Genomic DNA, 17,769 nt, shown 5'->3' on the forward strand with positions numbered 1-17,769 from the left:
CAAGAAGAAACCTAGATGACCAAATCTGGGCACAGTAGTCGAGATGAGTTCTTATCAAGGCTCGGTACAGAGGTACAATAACTTGCTTGTCTCTGCTCTTTAAAGTATTTTTCAACAACCAAGTGAGTTGATGAGCTGATTTAGCCACTTTTGCAATGTGCCCCTAAACTTCATCTCCCTATCCACCAACACTCCCAAGTCCCTGGCCTCATCAATCTCCTGGAGTACAGTTTCACCAATGTGGTATACTGCTGCTAATCTTTTTTCACCCCAAAATGCATAACCTTACATTTTGTCACATTAAATTGACATCCATTCTCCTTAGCCCAGAACTCCAATCTATCCAAGTCGTCCTGCAAGATTTTGACATCTTCTGCATTCACTATTGCCCTACCCAACTTTGCATCATCAGAGAACAAATGAACTGTTCCTCTTAGATCCTTCCCTATATTGTTAATGAACAAATTAAACAGCAGTGGTTTAATTAATTATTGTTTAATTTGAGCTTAAAATGTACTGAAAATGCCTGTGACACGCAGGCGAAAATTATACTATTAAATAATCTTTTTATGTCAGTTTTTCCGTTATTAATTTTATTTATATGTCTACTCACGGTATTCCTTTATTAAAACTGATGATTTTTTCCATTACTTTAGACAGGACTGTGGGGAGCGAGATAGAGCAGTAGTTTAATGGCAGTGATGTCACTGTTATTAGGAATAGGTTGAATAGAGGCTAATTTCCAGGCTGTGGTATAGATACTAGTGGAGTAAGAGAGCATATACAGGTAAGATGGAAGAGGAGTTAGTTCTGGTGCACACACTTTTAGGACAATTAGAGAAATATCATCAGGGCCAGGAGACATTTTTTGTGTCTAATTTGGATAGTATTTTTCTGATCTCTTTCTGGCAAAGGGATATAGGGGGGGGGGGCATTGTATGTTGTGCATATGGAATGGTTGGGGAGCATTTAGCATTTAGCATTGTCAGTTATGCAAGCAAAGTGTGAAGCCAGAAGATTGGCTTTTTCTGTGGACAATGATGCAATAGAGCCATCTGGATATGATAGGGGTGGGAAAAGTGTTGGGCAGAAGTTACAGCCAACTGCTTTGGAGAGAGACCAAAAGGCTTGGCTGCCGTTTGGACAGGATGCTAGTTTCCTGCTTTTTGTTCTTTCAAACTCTGTTTTGAAAGCATCGATTTTTTTTTTTTTTTTTTTTTTTTTGCATTTAATATTTGGACTTGGGTATAAGCTCTAAAAGAGGATGGAGTTCTTGATTTGAGCTGTTATGATATGTTGGTTTTTCATTTGAATAGCCTTCGCGCATCATTCAGAAAACCAGGGTTTAGTTAGGGAATGGCAGTTCAGAGGAAATCTATGTTTCCACACCAGTGCGGATTACTTTGGTGATAAGTTCGGTGCATATGTTTGGGTTAGAACCAGAAGCAATAGTCCAACCATGGGAATGAGGCAGGCATAGAAGTTGTGGAAGCTGTCCTACTTGGCACTATTATAATGCCAAACTACTCTTGTATGGGAGTGGTTGTGTAATTGTTGTTGCATGGGGAGAAGATGAGCACTAGATTGTGGTCAGAATCAGGGGCGAATGCTGGTCTTGAAATTCACGCTTGCTCTTGTTATCATTCAGGGAGTGAGAGGTGTGATTGAAGTTTGATTAGCGGAATAATGAATTACTGACCATTTAAAACTATATATTTAGAAATTTATGTACATTTAATCATAGAAATACAACATTTATTTTACAAACGGTATTCTTTTTCAATTTAGCTACTTGAATACAAATTCTACCCTACGGTTCTTCTTTATGAACTGATCAATAACATCATCATCAAGAGTTGGTTGTAACTTAATTTTCTCAAGCAACACTTGTAAAGGCTGGCTGAAGCTCACTGGCTAGAGCTACTTTGACTGCATATGGCCTGTGTTTCAAGATGATGTGAAGGGAGTGGAAATGGCTATACACGTGCATGAAATCAGAGTGCTGTGGAGAGGACCTGGAAGCTCCCACAACCGAGCAAGTTAGCTTTGACTAGACAAGCAAGCATCGGCCTTCGATACACAACGCAAAGCTCAATTATTGCCGTGCAAGCTTAAGACGTCTTCTGTCTACAAAAATAAAAGCCTAAATCGAATTTAGGCTTTTAATATAATGGTTTTTTTTTAAAAACTTATAAATGCATGCATTTATTAACAAATAAATATTACTTCTTTCTCAAGTAATGAGCTTGTGCAGCAAGCATGGAGAATTCGCCTCTGGTCAGAATTACCTAGAGGGGCCCACTATATTCACTGTGTTTTTTAGAAGGGTCATTGGTGGGGAAGAGATCTAGGGTGTTTGAATGGGTGGTTTGGGATATCTGTTATTCTGGTTGGCATCTAAACAAGTTGTGTAAGGTCGTTAGTGCCAGCAAATGTTTCAGCTTCTCTGCCTGCAAGATCTGTACAACTGGAGGAGGAAAGCCAGTTGGTGTTGTGGACATTAAAATCTCCTAGGAGGATGATTTCACTGTTGGGAAAGTGGGACTGGAGAAAATCTATTTTTAAGGAGAATAAATTAAAGAGCTCAGAGTGTTTGCTGAGTTAGGAGTAAGACAGCGACAGCAGGTGAATTTGACTGAGTGGAGTAGGGATATCTTCAATCAAAGAAGGTCCAAGTTGGGTGATGCTAGGTTGGGTGCTCTCTGGCAAGGTATGTCAAAGCAGACGTATGTGCAGACCCATGGGTCGAAAGGAGTTAAAGAGTGTGTAGTTTGGAAGGTTGAGATGAATAGTTCTGGGGAGGTGAGATTTTGGTTTCTGCCAGAAAGAGTAGGTCGGGTTTGGTAGACTGAAGGTGGTAGTGAACACTATTAAGGTTGGAGTTTAGGCTACAGATGTTGGTGAAGTGGATATGCAAGGTTCTTGAGGCACGTGTTTGACTGCAAGGGTCTTGTACATTTCATATGCAGTGCCTGCATACTGGTCACCTTGGGGGGCTATTAGTGGCATCACTTGATTTTTGCACCAATTTAACTTATTTGTAGTCAATGATCCAACTGGTGTCTCCATTTTGGCATTTTTCTTCAAGTTCGTTCTCTTTGAAGATGGCGTCCTTGGTCCTTGTTCCCTCTGTGCAAATGTGAGGTCTGGGCAAGCACATATGCGTGATTGGGGGCAAGTGTCTTTGAACTTGTTGTGGATTGCTGTTATTAATTTAGATGTGCTTGTTGGCATATCACAAGTACTTTTATGAGACCTGGAAAATTCATTCCATCCTTTCTTTTATTTATGAGTGCGAAACAATGTCAGTCAATGATATTTTTTGAATCAATGTTGCATTCTTCTGCTAATTTGTTGATGTCTTCTCTTAATGGTTTTCCGTCAGAAAGTTCAAAATAATGGCATTGAATTTTTTGTTTTGGCCTCCGTCGAGTCGTGTACTGTTGATGCGATTATGTTGTGGAGTTCATTTGCAGACAAGGGTGAACTTGCACTGCGGCACTGATTGTCAATTAGATCGAGCTTAGTTTTCATTGCTCGTATTTTCGAGGAAAAGGTTTCATATATAGTATTGATGTGTTGTTCAAGGTTTTCGACTTATTTGCTTAAGTTCAGGAGTTGTTTTACAGAAGGGAGGTACAGCGAACAAAAAAAGGGATAGTTGAAGTTGATAAATAGCTTGAGTGCCGATTCATCAATTATTTTGTGCAGGAAGCATGCAGCCACTGGCAACAGAACTTGCAGAATATACCCCCTTTTTTATTGGTGACATCAGTTGTACAGCTGCAGCACTTTGTGGGTTTGCTGGCGATCAATAGCACTGTGCTGGTGAGACACAGGCTGCTCATTCATCGTTGGCTTTTGTTGCTGCCATCTTTGCTTTGTACGGTAGGCATAGTGGGCACTTACACATGGCTGAATGAAAGATAGCATTTAATGCACTATAAGTACTTACAGGTTGTGCAGAGGTGATCGGCTCCTTGATATCCACTGTTAAGATTTCCTGTTAATGAATAATTTCAATGAAAAGCACTTATAATAATGCTAAAATGCGGGAGCACAAGTTTAGAGGAGCTTATTCACAGACGCTGCCTTGGAACGTAAAATCCTGTAATAGTTTATCCCTAGTTTCCACAACCTACAATTAAATATTTCCCTCTACTGTACAGCATGAAAAAAAAAATTTTTACTAGCCCCAACCATCTCCTTTAAAACCTTGGTCACCTGTCTTACTTCTTCACATCCTGGAATTTCAATTCCTAGAGTTTGCATTGGAGGAAGTGGTACCGTTATCTCATGGGGAAAAAAAACTAAAACCTCTGCATTGGATTATAAGAGAACCCTTTCAGCCGTAAGACTGAAAATTAAATAATCACGTGATACAGAAACAATTCTACACCACCAGCAAATGCTATAGTGAGCAAGTATAAAATGGTGTCTGTGATACAGCCAAAATTATTCCATAATAACTACCAGCAATATTAATATTTATTTAAAAATCCAGTACTGAAAAGTACTGAAAATTAAATAATCACGCGATACAGAAACAATTCTACACCACCAGCAAATGCTATAGTGAACAAGTATAAAATGGTGTCTGTGATACAGCTAAAATTAATGATGACACATCAGTGGGAACCAGACCCAGAAGTGATACCATGGTTCAAATAATGCAGAAGTCATATATTTCCCATATACAAGTAGTAAAATATTATTATTTTACTACTTTATTAAAATACTCTGGATCAGAGCTAGTTGTTGGAAGATTTTTTCTCTTGGTTCTAAATTAAATTAAAGGTTCCAAGAAATTACATTCTTGATTTATCCTAGTTGTGTGTTTATATACACAATTAGCTCAGATCCAGAGTAACTTGATAATAAGGTGCAACACCTTTTCACTACTTGTATATGAGAACTATATGACATCTGCATTACTTCACCCTTGGTATCACTTCTGGGTCTGGTTCCACTGATGAGACTTCAATAAAGGTCAAAACTGGTTTGGATAGTGGCCCTTCTTATAATGCTTAGCATTATACACACCCAAAAGGATGTGTGTTTTGCATTATGGAATACTAAGGTAATTAATTTGTAGATATTAGCCTCTAAACACAAGTAGCTTAGTTGTAAAGATACTTCATGTGAAAACTTTGTTTTCTTACACTAAGATAAAGGATAAACTAAGAATATAATTTCTTGGCATCATTAATTTAATGATATTTCTTACTTTCAAAGATTACTCTTAATTTTCATTGAATTCTCTACAATCTTGTCCAACATGTATATTAATACACATATTTATTAATTCATTTTTTTTAATATTCATAGTAATTAAAATGTAGTCATAATATTTAGTTGTGTTCTTATTTCTTTTGATGATCATCATGAAAAAATGGCACAAACATACAGCATAGTATGTTATGTAAGCTATTATATATATGTTTTTTTGTGATTATTCTTATTATTTGGACACCTCCAGGAAGGATATCGAAGGATACAATAAGAGAGGCCCAGCTAACTCACACAATACCTAAATGCCTATCATACTTCTCTCTTTGGGAATATAAAACTATTCATTATGGTATAGAAAAACCAACAATGTGAAGTCAACTTCTCATTACAAACAAGCAAATTCTATAAAAATGTTTTACATGCATTTTTTAACTTATACTAGATTGTGGATGAAAACAAGAATATAATTTTTTTGTCAAGTGTGACATTTTTTCTAACCTAGCAAAAAAACTAACTAGAGCTACAGTATCATACCTTTCATACCAAAAATCACTAAAGGAGCACTCATGACTACTGGGAAACTTATTCCATTCACTCACCCCATCACAAACACAGGAGAAAACCTGTATCTTATAAGATCTCATTTTATAGGATTGTATGAGATATAGATTGAGTTTGTGTATTAATCCTTAATACAGAAGCCATGAAATGAAAAATCTCCCTTATACCTATACTACATAATATCCTTATCAACTACTACAATTGTATTATATCTGTTCTCAACTGTCTATTTATCTAACTTTGAAGTTCTCATTCTCTCAATCTGTCCTATATGCAAAATTAATAGGCAAAATATTATTTTAATTATTCATAACTTATTTTAATGGTATTACAACACCAAATAAACTAAATTATAAAAAAGGTGTTTATTAATTTTTATAGGCTTTATATAAGCCTTTTATAATAAAGTTACAAGAGCAGTAGATGAGGGAAAGGCATATACTGCAATTTTCTTGGATTTGGCGAAGGCATTTGACAGGGTGCCACATGATAAGCTGATATTTAAGTTGCAGCACATGGGTTTGGATGTCAGGTTGGTCAACTGGATTCAGGATTGGCTGTCCAATAGGTATCAGAGAGTTGTGTATGGTGGGGCAGTTTCACGGATGCAGAAGGTTACAAGTGGGTCCCACAGGGCTCAGTACTGAGACTTATATTGTTTAACCTTTATATCAATGACATTGTCAGTGGATTGCAGGGGGATATTCAGTTGTTTGCAGATGATGTGAAGCTGGGAAGGGTTATTAGTAATAGTGCAGATGCGGTAGCCCTGCAAGAGGATTTGAATAAGCTAGACAGATGGCAAATGAATGGGGATTTTGGTTTTATGCAGCAAAGTGTAAGGTCTTCAGGTTTGGGAAACATCGATATGATGCTGCATACTCTATTGGAGGAGCTATACTGGAGGAAGTAGGGGAGACAAGAGATCTGGGGTTGATGATTGATAGAAACCTGAAATTTAGGGGACATATTGCAAAGGTGGTGAAGGTAACAAAGAGGATTGCTGCAATAATGAGAAGGATGCTGACCTGCAGAGATAAAAAAATTATCATTCCGTTGTATAAGACCCTGATCAGACCACACTTAGACCATTGTTCTCAGATTTGGTCCCAAGGATTTGAAGGGGATAAATTAACTGTGGAAAGGGTACAAAAGCAGATAACAAAGATGGTTTCAGGACTGTATAATATTAGTTATGAAGATCGGCTGAGGGAATGTGGACTGCTGAGTTTGGTGGATAGAAGAAGGAGAGGTGATATGATTGAGACTTTTAAACTGTTGAGAGGTGGTTACAGGGTTGACACTGGGGAGGTCTTTCGCTTGCTTGAACAGCAGGAAGGAGTGATGACAAGGGGCCATCCCTGGAAGTTATGAAAGGAAGCTGTGAGCAAGAGGGTGAGGAGTGGTTTCTTTGCATGAAGGGTGGTTGAACCGTGGAATGCATTGCATGATAGAGTGGTGAGAGCGAGAACAGTCAATGAGTTTAATTAGTGGTATGATATACTTTGTGTTTCCTAGGAGGGACCTCCTGCAATGAATCTAGATAGACTTTGCGTTTCTAGGAAGGATCTCCCAAGATGAGTCTTTTGACTCTATGGAGGCCTGAATAATAATAATAATAATATAACTGCCTTATATTTTGCTGGATGTCAAACCAGCATCTTCAGAGCAAAAATTAACATGTTACAGTTTACACATGACAATGAGTAAGTGAAACAATTCAAATTGTAATAGACAAAACATCTAAAGACCTAATTTGACACCCTGTAATGTCATAAAATAAGAAGTTTTACAGCTGTGTAGGAGTTCATCTTAAGATGACAGTCTTGAAAATTTTTGGCAAATTAATGCAGCCATACTTTTCAGCTAAGGAGACTGCTTCTCAGTCCATTCCAGACTCTAAAAATTATCTTTCTGGCCTGTAACGATTTCTATATAGCACACTGGTTTTCTTTCATCAAATCCTGTGTGAGGGGGGGGGGGGTCCAAAGGGGTGTTTAGATACTTTGTCCATTATCATCTGAATTGTTTCACTTACTCATTGTCATGTAAAATGTAACATGTTATTTATTATTATTATTTTCCCAAGACCTCATGGAGTCAAAGACTCATCTGAGAGGTCCTTTTATCACACACACACACATCTCATCATACCGTGTCTTAAACACACTCAAACTCCTTGCAGGCACCACACTCTCGGCAAGGCATTCCAATCATTCACAACTCTGCACGAAAAAAAACCTGCCTCTCACTCCCCTACTCACACCCTCTTTATACAGTTTCCAGGGATGACCTCTGGTTCTCCCCTGATCTCCCACTATTCTCTGTAGAATTTCTTTACCATTGATCTTATAACAACCCCTTACCAACTTGTAGGTCTCTATCATATCTTCCCTCTTCCTTCTCTCCACCAGACTCTGCAAATTACATCTTCTCAATCTTTCCTCATACTCAACATTCCAGAGGTCAGAAACTACCTTAGTCGCCTTTAGACCTTTTCCAACATCTCTTCATCCTTCTGAAAACCCGGTGACCAAATCTGGGCACAATAGTCCATGTGTGGCCTAATCAAAGCCTTATACAATGGAACAAGAATTTCCCTACTTCTACATGTCAGTGTCTTCCGCATCATTCCCAGAAGTCTTTGTGTTGTCTTCACAATTTTGGTGATGTGTCCCCTAAATTTTAAATCCTTATCCACTATCACACCTGTCATATCTTATTTCCTCTACCTCCAACAATATATTCTCACCAAGCATAAATTCTGCATCCCATCTTTGTTTTCCAAATTTTAAAACCTTACATTTTGCAACATTGAACTCACATCCCCATTTGCTTGCCCGATCACTCAATTTATTCAAGTCTTCTTGCAAGGCCACAACATCTTCACTACTCTTTATGGTTCATCCCAACTTTGCATCATCTGCAAACAACTGAATATCTCCATCCAAATCTTCGCCAATATCATTAATATACAAGTTAAATAGTAATGGTCCTAAAACAGACCCCTGAGGCACTCCACTAGTGATTTTCCTTTTCCTGGATATCGCACCCCCATACACAACTTGTTGATACCAATCGGATAGCCAGTCTCCAATCCAATGCACTAATCTAATATCCAACCCCATCTGCTCTAGTTTGACTGTCAACTTATCATGAGGTACTCTATCAAAAGCCTTTGCAAAATCCAAGTATATTACTGTGTATCCTTCTCCTCTGTCCAAGGAAGCAGTCACTTTATTGTAATAAGTAAGTAGATTACTAAACCATGACCTTCTTTTAGCAAATCCATGCTGTCCATCAAAGATTATACCATTGTTGTCAACCCAACTCTGGATCCTAGTTCTCACAAGCTTCTCCAACAACTTAACCAAAACACCTGACACAGAGATAGGTCTATAGGCCATTATAACAGTGCCATGTGGGACAGCCTCTGCAACTTCAATGCCTCATTCCCATGGTTTGACTTTTGCTTTGAATTTTGTGCTCTGAAGATGCTGGTTTAAAATCCAGTGAAATACAAAGCAGTTAATAAACCTCTTTTTCATAATTTAGTTCATTTGTTGTTGTAATAAAGTTAAAATAAGTTATGAACACCATCCAATGGCCTAAGCTTGTCTATTAGATTATTTTAAACACACACACTCTGAGAAACATCCACTATTCAGATATGGTTGCCTGAACTCCATTCCTCAAACAGCATAGGAAGCCATATGCAAAAATGGCAATTCTGATATGGTCTTATCAAAGACTCATAAGAAAGAAAATAACTGCTTTCTTTTCACCAATCAACACAACACGGCAGTTTTATGCTGTAATGACCACTTTGGCAATGAATCCCATGAATTTTAAATCACTGTCCATTATAACTGCTAAATCTGTAACCTCAACTACTTTTGATTAGTATAATATTCAGTGTACAATCTCTTTATTCCAAAACAATGAACCAATACTCATTATCATTTGTTCATAGTTGATCTGATTGCAGGGATTCTAATCAGAAATATTCATTACTCTTCCCAACTCTGCATCATCAACAAACAAATGGACACTACTAAAGTATCCCAAATACTATTAATATACACAGTGATTGGTAATGGCCCGAGGACAAACTCTTGTAGTGAATTATCTTCATTTTCTTAGACTCAGTCACATCTTCTATCCATCCTGTAAGCCTATTTTACATCCTCATCCCAATCTATTTCAATTTATATAACATTCTGCCAAATGTCTTTGTAAAGTCCAGTAATAATGTGGTATCATTCTCATGTAGAACTCGCTTTCAGCATAAAATGTAAGCAGACTGTTAATGTAAAAATCCATTCTTAATACAAACATGCTATCCTTTAAGGATCATATCCTATCTATCCATTAAGGACACAATTCCTAACTATCCTCTGCAGTACCTTATTCATCATCCTAAAACTATTGACTAGCCTATAATTATGATGTATTTGTTCTCTCGTGTTCTAACACTATCTTTGTGTTACCTGTGTGTTTGTGTGCTACCTTTGTGTTAAAATGTATTCACTTTTAAACAATGAACTGATACTCATTATCATTTGTTCATTGCATCAGTTGATTCAGATCATCTTGCAGGGATTCTAATCAGAAGTATTCATTACTTTTCCCAACTCTGCATCATCAATTTATTATTACTTACTTTGTTGTTTCACATATTTCCACAGTTCCTATATATTTATCATAAAATCCAACCCACTTTTACCATAAATCCCTTCCAGTCATATAGAGATTGTTATTGCTCTGTGACTCTTGCTCTTCTTCTTGCACACTTTTCTATTTAAATTCTATGTCCTCACAGTTGAAATCATTCATAATGATTCTCCTCTTGGTCACATTTAGCTAAAGATATATGAAGTTCATCTTCCGCCTTTGAAATCCCTAGTTCTACAGCATCAAAACTGCCTGTAAAACCCATCATAATGATCTTTTCCTGATCTATTCTCTAGTTGGGTTCAACTATTCTGTCCATTAGCAACATTTCCCATACCTTTCCATTCTCTGCAACTTCTCTAACTACAAAGATATCCTCTTGTATTAACTAAGTGTCATCAATGCCAATAACTTTTAACCTACTGGTATATGCCAGTCATGAACTCCTTTCCTTTATTCATGATGGATCTGGCATTATTAAACATGAATGACTACTGACAACCAAGTATGCACCTATTATAGTCTCGACCAGTTCAGATAAACAGTATATACTGATTCCTCACTATCTCAATCAATTTCCTGGTAACTTTCCTTTAGGTATGTGGCAAATTCATCTGCTGTTTCAATTGCTCTCCTAATGCCATAAACCATTCTGAGCTCTTTAATTTTCCTCTCCTTAAAAATTGATTTTCTCCAGTCCCACTTTTTCAACAGCGAAATCATTTTCCTAGGAGATTTTAATTTCCACAACACTAACTGGCTTTCTTCCTCCAGCTGTACAGATCTTGCAGACAGAGATGCTGAACATTTGCTGTCACCAACGACCTTACACAACTTGCTCACGTGCCAACCAGAATGCCAGAAAACCCAAACCACTCCCCAAACACCTTGTATCTCTTCCTCACAACAACCCATCCAAATACACAGTAAATGTAGTGCACCCCCCCCTAGATAATTATGACCACAATCTATTGCTCATCTCCTCCCCCATGCCCAATGCATACACAGCCACTCCCATATGAGTAGTTTGGCATTATAACAGTGCCATGTGGGACAGTCTCTGCAGCTTCAATGCCTCATTCCCATGGTTGGACTTTTGCTTCTGGTCTTCCAATTCAAACAAATACACTGAACCTATCACCAAAGTGATCCTCACCAGCATGGAAACATACATTCTTCACACTACTCTGAATTGTCATTCCCTAACTAAATCCTGGTTCTCCAAAAGATGTGCCAAGGCTGTATAAATGAAAAATCTAACATTCCATAACTGGCTCATATGAAGAACTCCATCCTCCTTTAGAGCTATACTCAAGCCAGAAATAGAGGCAAAAAATTATCAATGCTTCCAAAATAGAGTTTGAAAGAGCACAAAGCAGGAAACTTGCAGCCTGCCCAAATGGCAGCCCTGCCTTTTGGTCTCTTGCCAAAGCAATTGGTCGTAAATTTTGCCCTACACTATTCCGACCCCTATCATATCCAGATGGCTCTATTGCATCATCACCCATAGAAAAAGATAACCTCCTGGCTTCACACTTTGCCTCCCATGCACACATAACTGACAATGGCAAATGCTCCCCCCCCAGTCATTCCAACTACCCAACATACAATGCCCCCTATATAACCTTTTGCCAGAAAGAGATAAGAAAAATATTGTACTGTATTGATAAGAAAAAAAATATTCCAAATTAGACACAAAAAAAAGTCTCCTTGTCCTGTTGGCATTCCTCCAATTATCTTGAAGGTCTGTGCACCAGAACTGGCTCCTATCCTATGCTGCCTGTACATACTCTCTTACTCCACTACTATATGTATCCCAAAGCCTGGAAACTGGCCTATATTCAACCCATTCCTAAGAAGGGCAAGAAATCACTGCCATCTAACTACCTATCTCACTCAACTCAATCCTATCTAAAGTGATGGAGAAAACTATCAATTCCCAACTCCTACGCTACCTTGAAGGTCCCCTACAATGCCCCTATATAACCTTTTACCAGAAAGAGATAAGAAAAATATTGAAAAACAATGGCAAATGTCTCCCAGTCATTCCAACTACCCAACATACAATGCCCCCGTATAACCTCCGTACCCACCAGTACGGATCCCATCTCTGCCAATCAACTGGATTCACAAAATGCCTGGAGAAATTTTGTGAATCTCAAGTGGCTGCACTTGATATCCCCCAAAAGCTCTTGAATGGGTCTGGCACAAAGACTTACTAACAAAACTTCCATCATTTGGACTGTCTCATAACTTCTGAAGTTGGATTGCCAGCTTTCTTCTGTATGCACACCATGTGTGATGGTGGATGGTTCCCTATCCAACTCCATCCAACTAATGCTGGTGTTCTACAAAGTTCTGTTCTCTCACCAACCCTCTTCCTTCTGTATATCAATGACCTACTTCCGTTGACTTCCAACCCAATACACAGTTTTGCAGATGACAGCACATTGCACTCCTCTCTTTCTTTCATTTGAAATTATTATATTACTATGAAATATTACTATACACAACTCACTTCAATCTACAGAACATCAACCACCATTGCCCTCAATTCTGACCTCCAAGCCATCCTTCAATGGGGTTCAGATAACCTCGTCAACTTCAATGCTAGTAAAACCCAGTTCTGTCTTATTTCTCACAAAAAAGAACCATTTTCCCCCAATATTATTTTTGAAATCCTTCACCTTTAAACTGTTAATCTTATACAAATCACAAATCCACCCAGCTATCGAATACTGCTCTCACATTTGGAGTAAGGCTCCTAAAAGCTCCCTCAAAACGCTTGACTCAATACAGAGGAGAGCTATTAGGTTGATAAATGACCCATTTCTTACCAACTCACTCTTCTCACTTTCACATAGACGTTTGATCTCTGCAGTTTGTATATTCTACAAATATTTCCATGGCAAATGTTCATCTGAAATAGCATAAATAATTCTCCTGCTCAGTACTAAGCCCATTGGAACACGTACAGCTGCCACCCAACATCCTTTCACAGTACACTTTGAAATCCACAGAACAGGTTTCTTTTCCTTCTCCTTCATCCCTGCTGCTGCTGCTGTACTTCCCCCTGATGTATTTCCCAAGGAATACAATATACAGTCTTTTAAATCAAATGTAAAGAAGTTTCTCCTTTCCCAAACCACTACCCATATACAATACTAATGTACTATACGTTGATCAACCAACCTCTCATGTATGGGCCCAACATAAAAATATGCAGCTGCTCTCATATTATGACCTCATCTTATCTGATCTCCCTAACTCTTCACATTCAATCTTATCATACCTAGTAACTGTACTCATTTGCTCTTAAAGAAAAGCAAATGAGCAGAGTCTGTTGTTTAGCTCTTCAGACAGCCAGACAAATACACTTCAGACTGTTGAGAGTTGTTCAGCTCTTCAAACAACTCTTTTAAAAGTCCTGCATTTATCTCCTTTCAACTTATTCATCTGCATTAACACAATCTTCATTTCAATATTCATTTAAAGGTAACATAAAAGTTTTCTCAAATAGTGAAAAGCACATTAAATCAATTATAAATAAAATAAATAAATATATAAACAAAATATAAGAACATAATAATTAATGTCTATTCTTTACACCTACTCCTATTCTTCCACTTACAATTTCAGATGAACAATAATTTTCATCTGAAATAGCATCAATAATTCCCTCTCTCAGTACTAAGCCCATTGGAACATGTACAGCTGAACATTGAATAAAATCTTTCTTTCATTTTACAATGTATGTAAAATAGCACTGTCTTTCAGAAAAAAATATCAGTTTCATTTCAGATTTATACCACTGGAAATAAAACCTGTCAATAGTCTTGTTATACCAAACTGTATATAATTAGACAACACTAAAAATCAAAAGAAAATAAGCGAAACAAATATACTTTAATGAGGAAATGATACAAAGGCATTTTAAAATTAAGAAAAATACATTTTTTTATACAAGCAGTATAAATATGAATTTCATAAAACTGTAAAACAAAGAAAACAATAAAAAAAAAAGCAAAACAACAAAATAACAAGAAAATAATTTGGTGAAATAAACCAGGCATATATGATGCAACTTTAAAAAATAATAATCTGTACTTTAAGGCACTTCTTCCAAATACAGTAATACCTCATCACACACACATATAAGTACATGTTCTGAAGAGGAGTATATTGCAAAACACTGATCCTCCATCATGTCAAAAGTCAAATAAAAAATGCACATGTCTTAGACCACCAAGCAAAATTTGCACCATCAATATGGTGCAAATTGGAATGGAATCGAACAATGGAATTGTTCAATGAACACTTTATTGGAGTATTTCATCCTAGAGGAGTCAGTTTTAATGCTAGAGGGATAGGGTTGGTTCGAGGTTTAGAGGTACAGGAGGAGAGTGTGTTTCAGATACTGAGAACTCTAGATGTCAATAAAGCTTTGGGACTGGATGGTATTTCACCACGAGTTTTGAGAGAATGTGCTAGGGAACTGACAGTGCCTTTAACCTGGCTTTTCAATGAAAGTCTGGCTTCGGCAAAGGTGCCCAGGAAGGAAGGTAAGATAGTGCCATTGCATACGGGTGGTAACAGACTGGAAGTGTCTAATTATAAGCCAGTCTGTGTGGCATCAGTAGTTGTTAAGATCTTGTAGAAAGTAGTGAGGGACCGTATACAGCATTAGGCAGATGAGGGTAATACTATCAGTGAGAGTCAACATGGATTTGTGAAAGGGCACTCTTGTTTTAGCAATATGCTAGCCTTTTATAATAAAGTTACAAGAACATTAGATGAGGGAAAGGCATATATTGCAATTTTCTTAGACTTAGCGAAGGCATTTGACAAGGTGCCACATGATAAGCTGATATTTAAGTTGCAGCACATGGGTCTGGATGTCAGATTGGTCAACTGGATTCAGGATTGGCTGTCTGATAAGTATCAGAGAGTTGTGTATGGTGGAGCAGTTTCAAGGAGGCAGAGGGTTACAAGTGGGGTCCCACAGGGCTCAGTACTAGGACCTATATTATTTAACCTTTATATCAATGACATTGCCAGTGGATTGCAAGGGGATATTCAGTTGTTTGCAGGATGATGCGAAGCTGGGAAGGATTATTAGTAATAGTGCAGATGTGGTAGCCCTGCAAGAGGATTTGAATAAGCTAGATAGATGGGCAAATGAATGGGGGGGGTGTCAGTTTAATGCAGTAAAATGTAAGGTCTTGAGGTTTGGGAAACATCGATGGGATGCTGCATACTCTATGGGAGGAGTTATACTGGAGGAAGTAGGGGAGACAAGAGATCTGGGGTTGATGATTGATAGAAACCTGAAGTTTAGGGGACATATTGCAAAGGTGGTGAAGGTAACACAGAGGATTGCTGCAATTATGAAAAGGACACTGACCTGCAGAGATAAGAGGGTTATCATTCTGTTGTATAAGTCTCTGATCAGAGTACACTTGGACTAGTGTTCTCAGATTTGGTCCCCAGGATTTGAAGGGGATAAATTAACTGTGGAAAGGATACAAAGACGGATGACAAAGATGGTTTCAGGACTATACAAGGATAGTTAAGAGGATCGGCTGAGGGAATGTGGACTGCAAAGTTTGGTGGATAGAAGAAGGAGAGGTGATATAATTGAGACTTTTAAACTGTTGAGAGGTGGTTACAGGGTTGACACTGGGGAGTTCTTTCGCTTGGTTGAACAGCGGGAAGGAGTGATGACAAGAGGCCATCCCTGGAAGTTATGAAAGGAAACTGTGAGCAAGAGGGTGAAGAGTGGTTTCTTTGCATGGAGGGTGGTTGAACCGTGGAATGCATTGCCTGATGGAGTGGTGAGAGCGAGAACGGTCAATGAGTTTAAGGAGTGGTATGATAGACTTTGTGTTTCTTAGGGGGGGACCTCCCCTCGATGAGTCTTGACAGACTTTATGTTCTTAGGAAGGACCTCCCAGGATGAGTCTTTTGACTCCATGGAGGCCTGAATAATAATAATAATATCAATAGTTGAAGGGCATAGCTGGGCAAGAATTTTGAAAACTGTTATCATCACTATCCACATGATGTTAAACAGACATATCTCATTTTCTTGAAGAACATATTTAAAGAAGCAGATTGGCTATATTGCAATACAGCTTTGGTTAACTGAAAGTCACAATGAGATGCAAATTCTAAGTAGTATTATAATTATAGACACACTATAGAAGAATTATGTATCCCACTTTTATAATAACAGATGCATAAAAACAGATGGATTTAAAAGGGGTTATGCACAGCAAACAGAAAACTGAAGCAAGAATTATGTGGAGTGTGTATTGTGAGGTATTACCATATTAAATGTTAACAGGTATTGAAATATCTTGATCAGCATATTATTTTTTTTTTAATTTCCTGAACTTCAGCTTGTAGAGGAACTTTTTATGGTATTTCTTACTTGCATCATCAGGAGAACCATCATCAAAATTTGGATTTTCTACATTGTAATCTCTTCCCCGAGTTGTGTTCTGATGGTGAGCTGGGAAACTGCCATGTCCACCGATATAGCTAGTAAAGCCACTAACAGAATGCTGGGATTCCTATGAAATATTGAGTTTATGCAATAAAATGTAAGCACCGAAATATGATCAAGTGATAATTAAATATAAATACAATTTGTAGAAATCTTTATTTCATTTATTTTCAATGCATTTCTTTATTTAATAAAAACTGGAAGGCAAAGTATGTCATGTTTAACAAGGAAATAGGGATGAGACAAAATAGCACTAATACTCCAAGCCAGTAACATTTTTCAGCAGGTTGAGTGAATAACTAAGCAGGCTATCTGATTTGAAGAGAATTGCATCAGTTTTGTGGGTACAGTTTTGATATTATTATGAAACTACATTTATATATATATATATTAAAAAAAAAGGAAAAACTTTCCTTTTTTTTAAATTTTTTTAGCATAATACCAAACAGACTAGTATACTACTTTAATATGTTCATCAGTATGGTATTACCCGCCCTCTCTGGCACTGCATTCTACTCAATCACTACAATCCATGAAAAAAATTGACTTTTCACTTCCTCACTCACCTGACCCATATGCAGTTTTCAAGGATTGACTTCTCATTCTCCTACTTCCTATTTTCCTATGTGATGGGGCTACACTTGCCAACTTCTACATCTCAATCATATTAAAACATCTCCCTCATATCACTTCTGTTCCTATCTGGGAAGTTCTGCAGAGCACATCCTCAACTGTCCTCATACACAACATTCCAAGGTCCTGAGACATTCTTCTTAGTCACTTGCTTATGAAAT

At 37.6% G+C, this 17,769-nt stretch overlaps 1 protein-coding gene across 8 annotated transcripts in view; it reads right to left on the reverse strand.

The window, feature by feature from the left end:
• The window catches only part of Rph (Rabphilin), a 695,894-nt gene that overhangs the window by 304,377 nt on the left and 373,748 nt on the right, over positions 1-17,769 (reverse strand). For all 8 annotated transcript variants that reach the window (XR_016549578.1, XM_090406051.1, XM_090406050.1 and 5 more), the window contains one exon: positions 16,901-17,042. Coding sequence is in view for 7 of the 8 variants with exons in the window: in XM_090406051.1 (XP_090262177.1) it covers positions 16,901-17,042 (142 nt within the window). In the remaining variant the exon portion in view is untranslated. The remainder of the gene's footprint in view (positions 1-16,900; positions 17,043-17,769) is intronic.

This window comes from Typopeltis vanoorti, chromosome 16, assembly GCF_054136105.1.
Source record: "Typopeltis vanoorti isolate ZY-2024b chromosome 16, IOZ_Tvanoo_1.0, whole genome shotgun sequence".
Taxonomy (NCBI): Eukaryota; Metazoa; Arthropoda; class Arachnida; order Uropygi; family Thelyphonidae; genus Typopeltis; species Typopeltis vanoorti.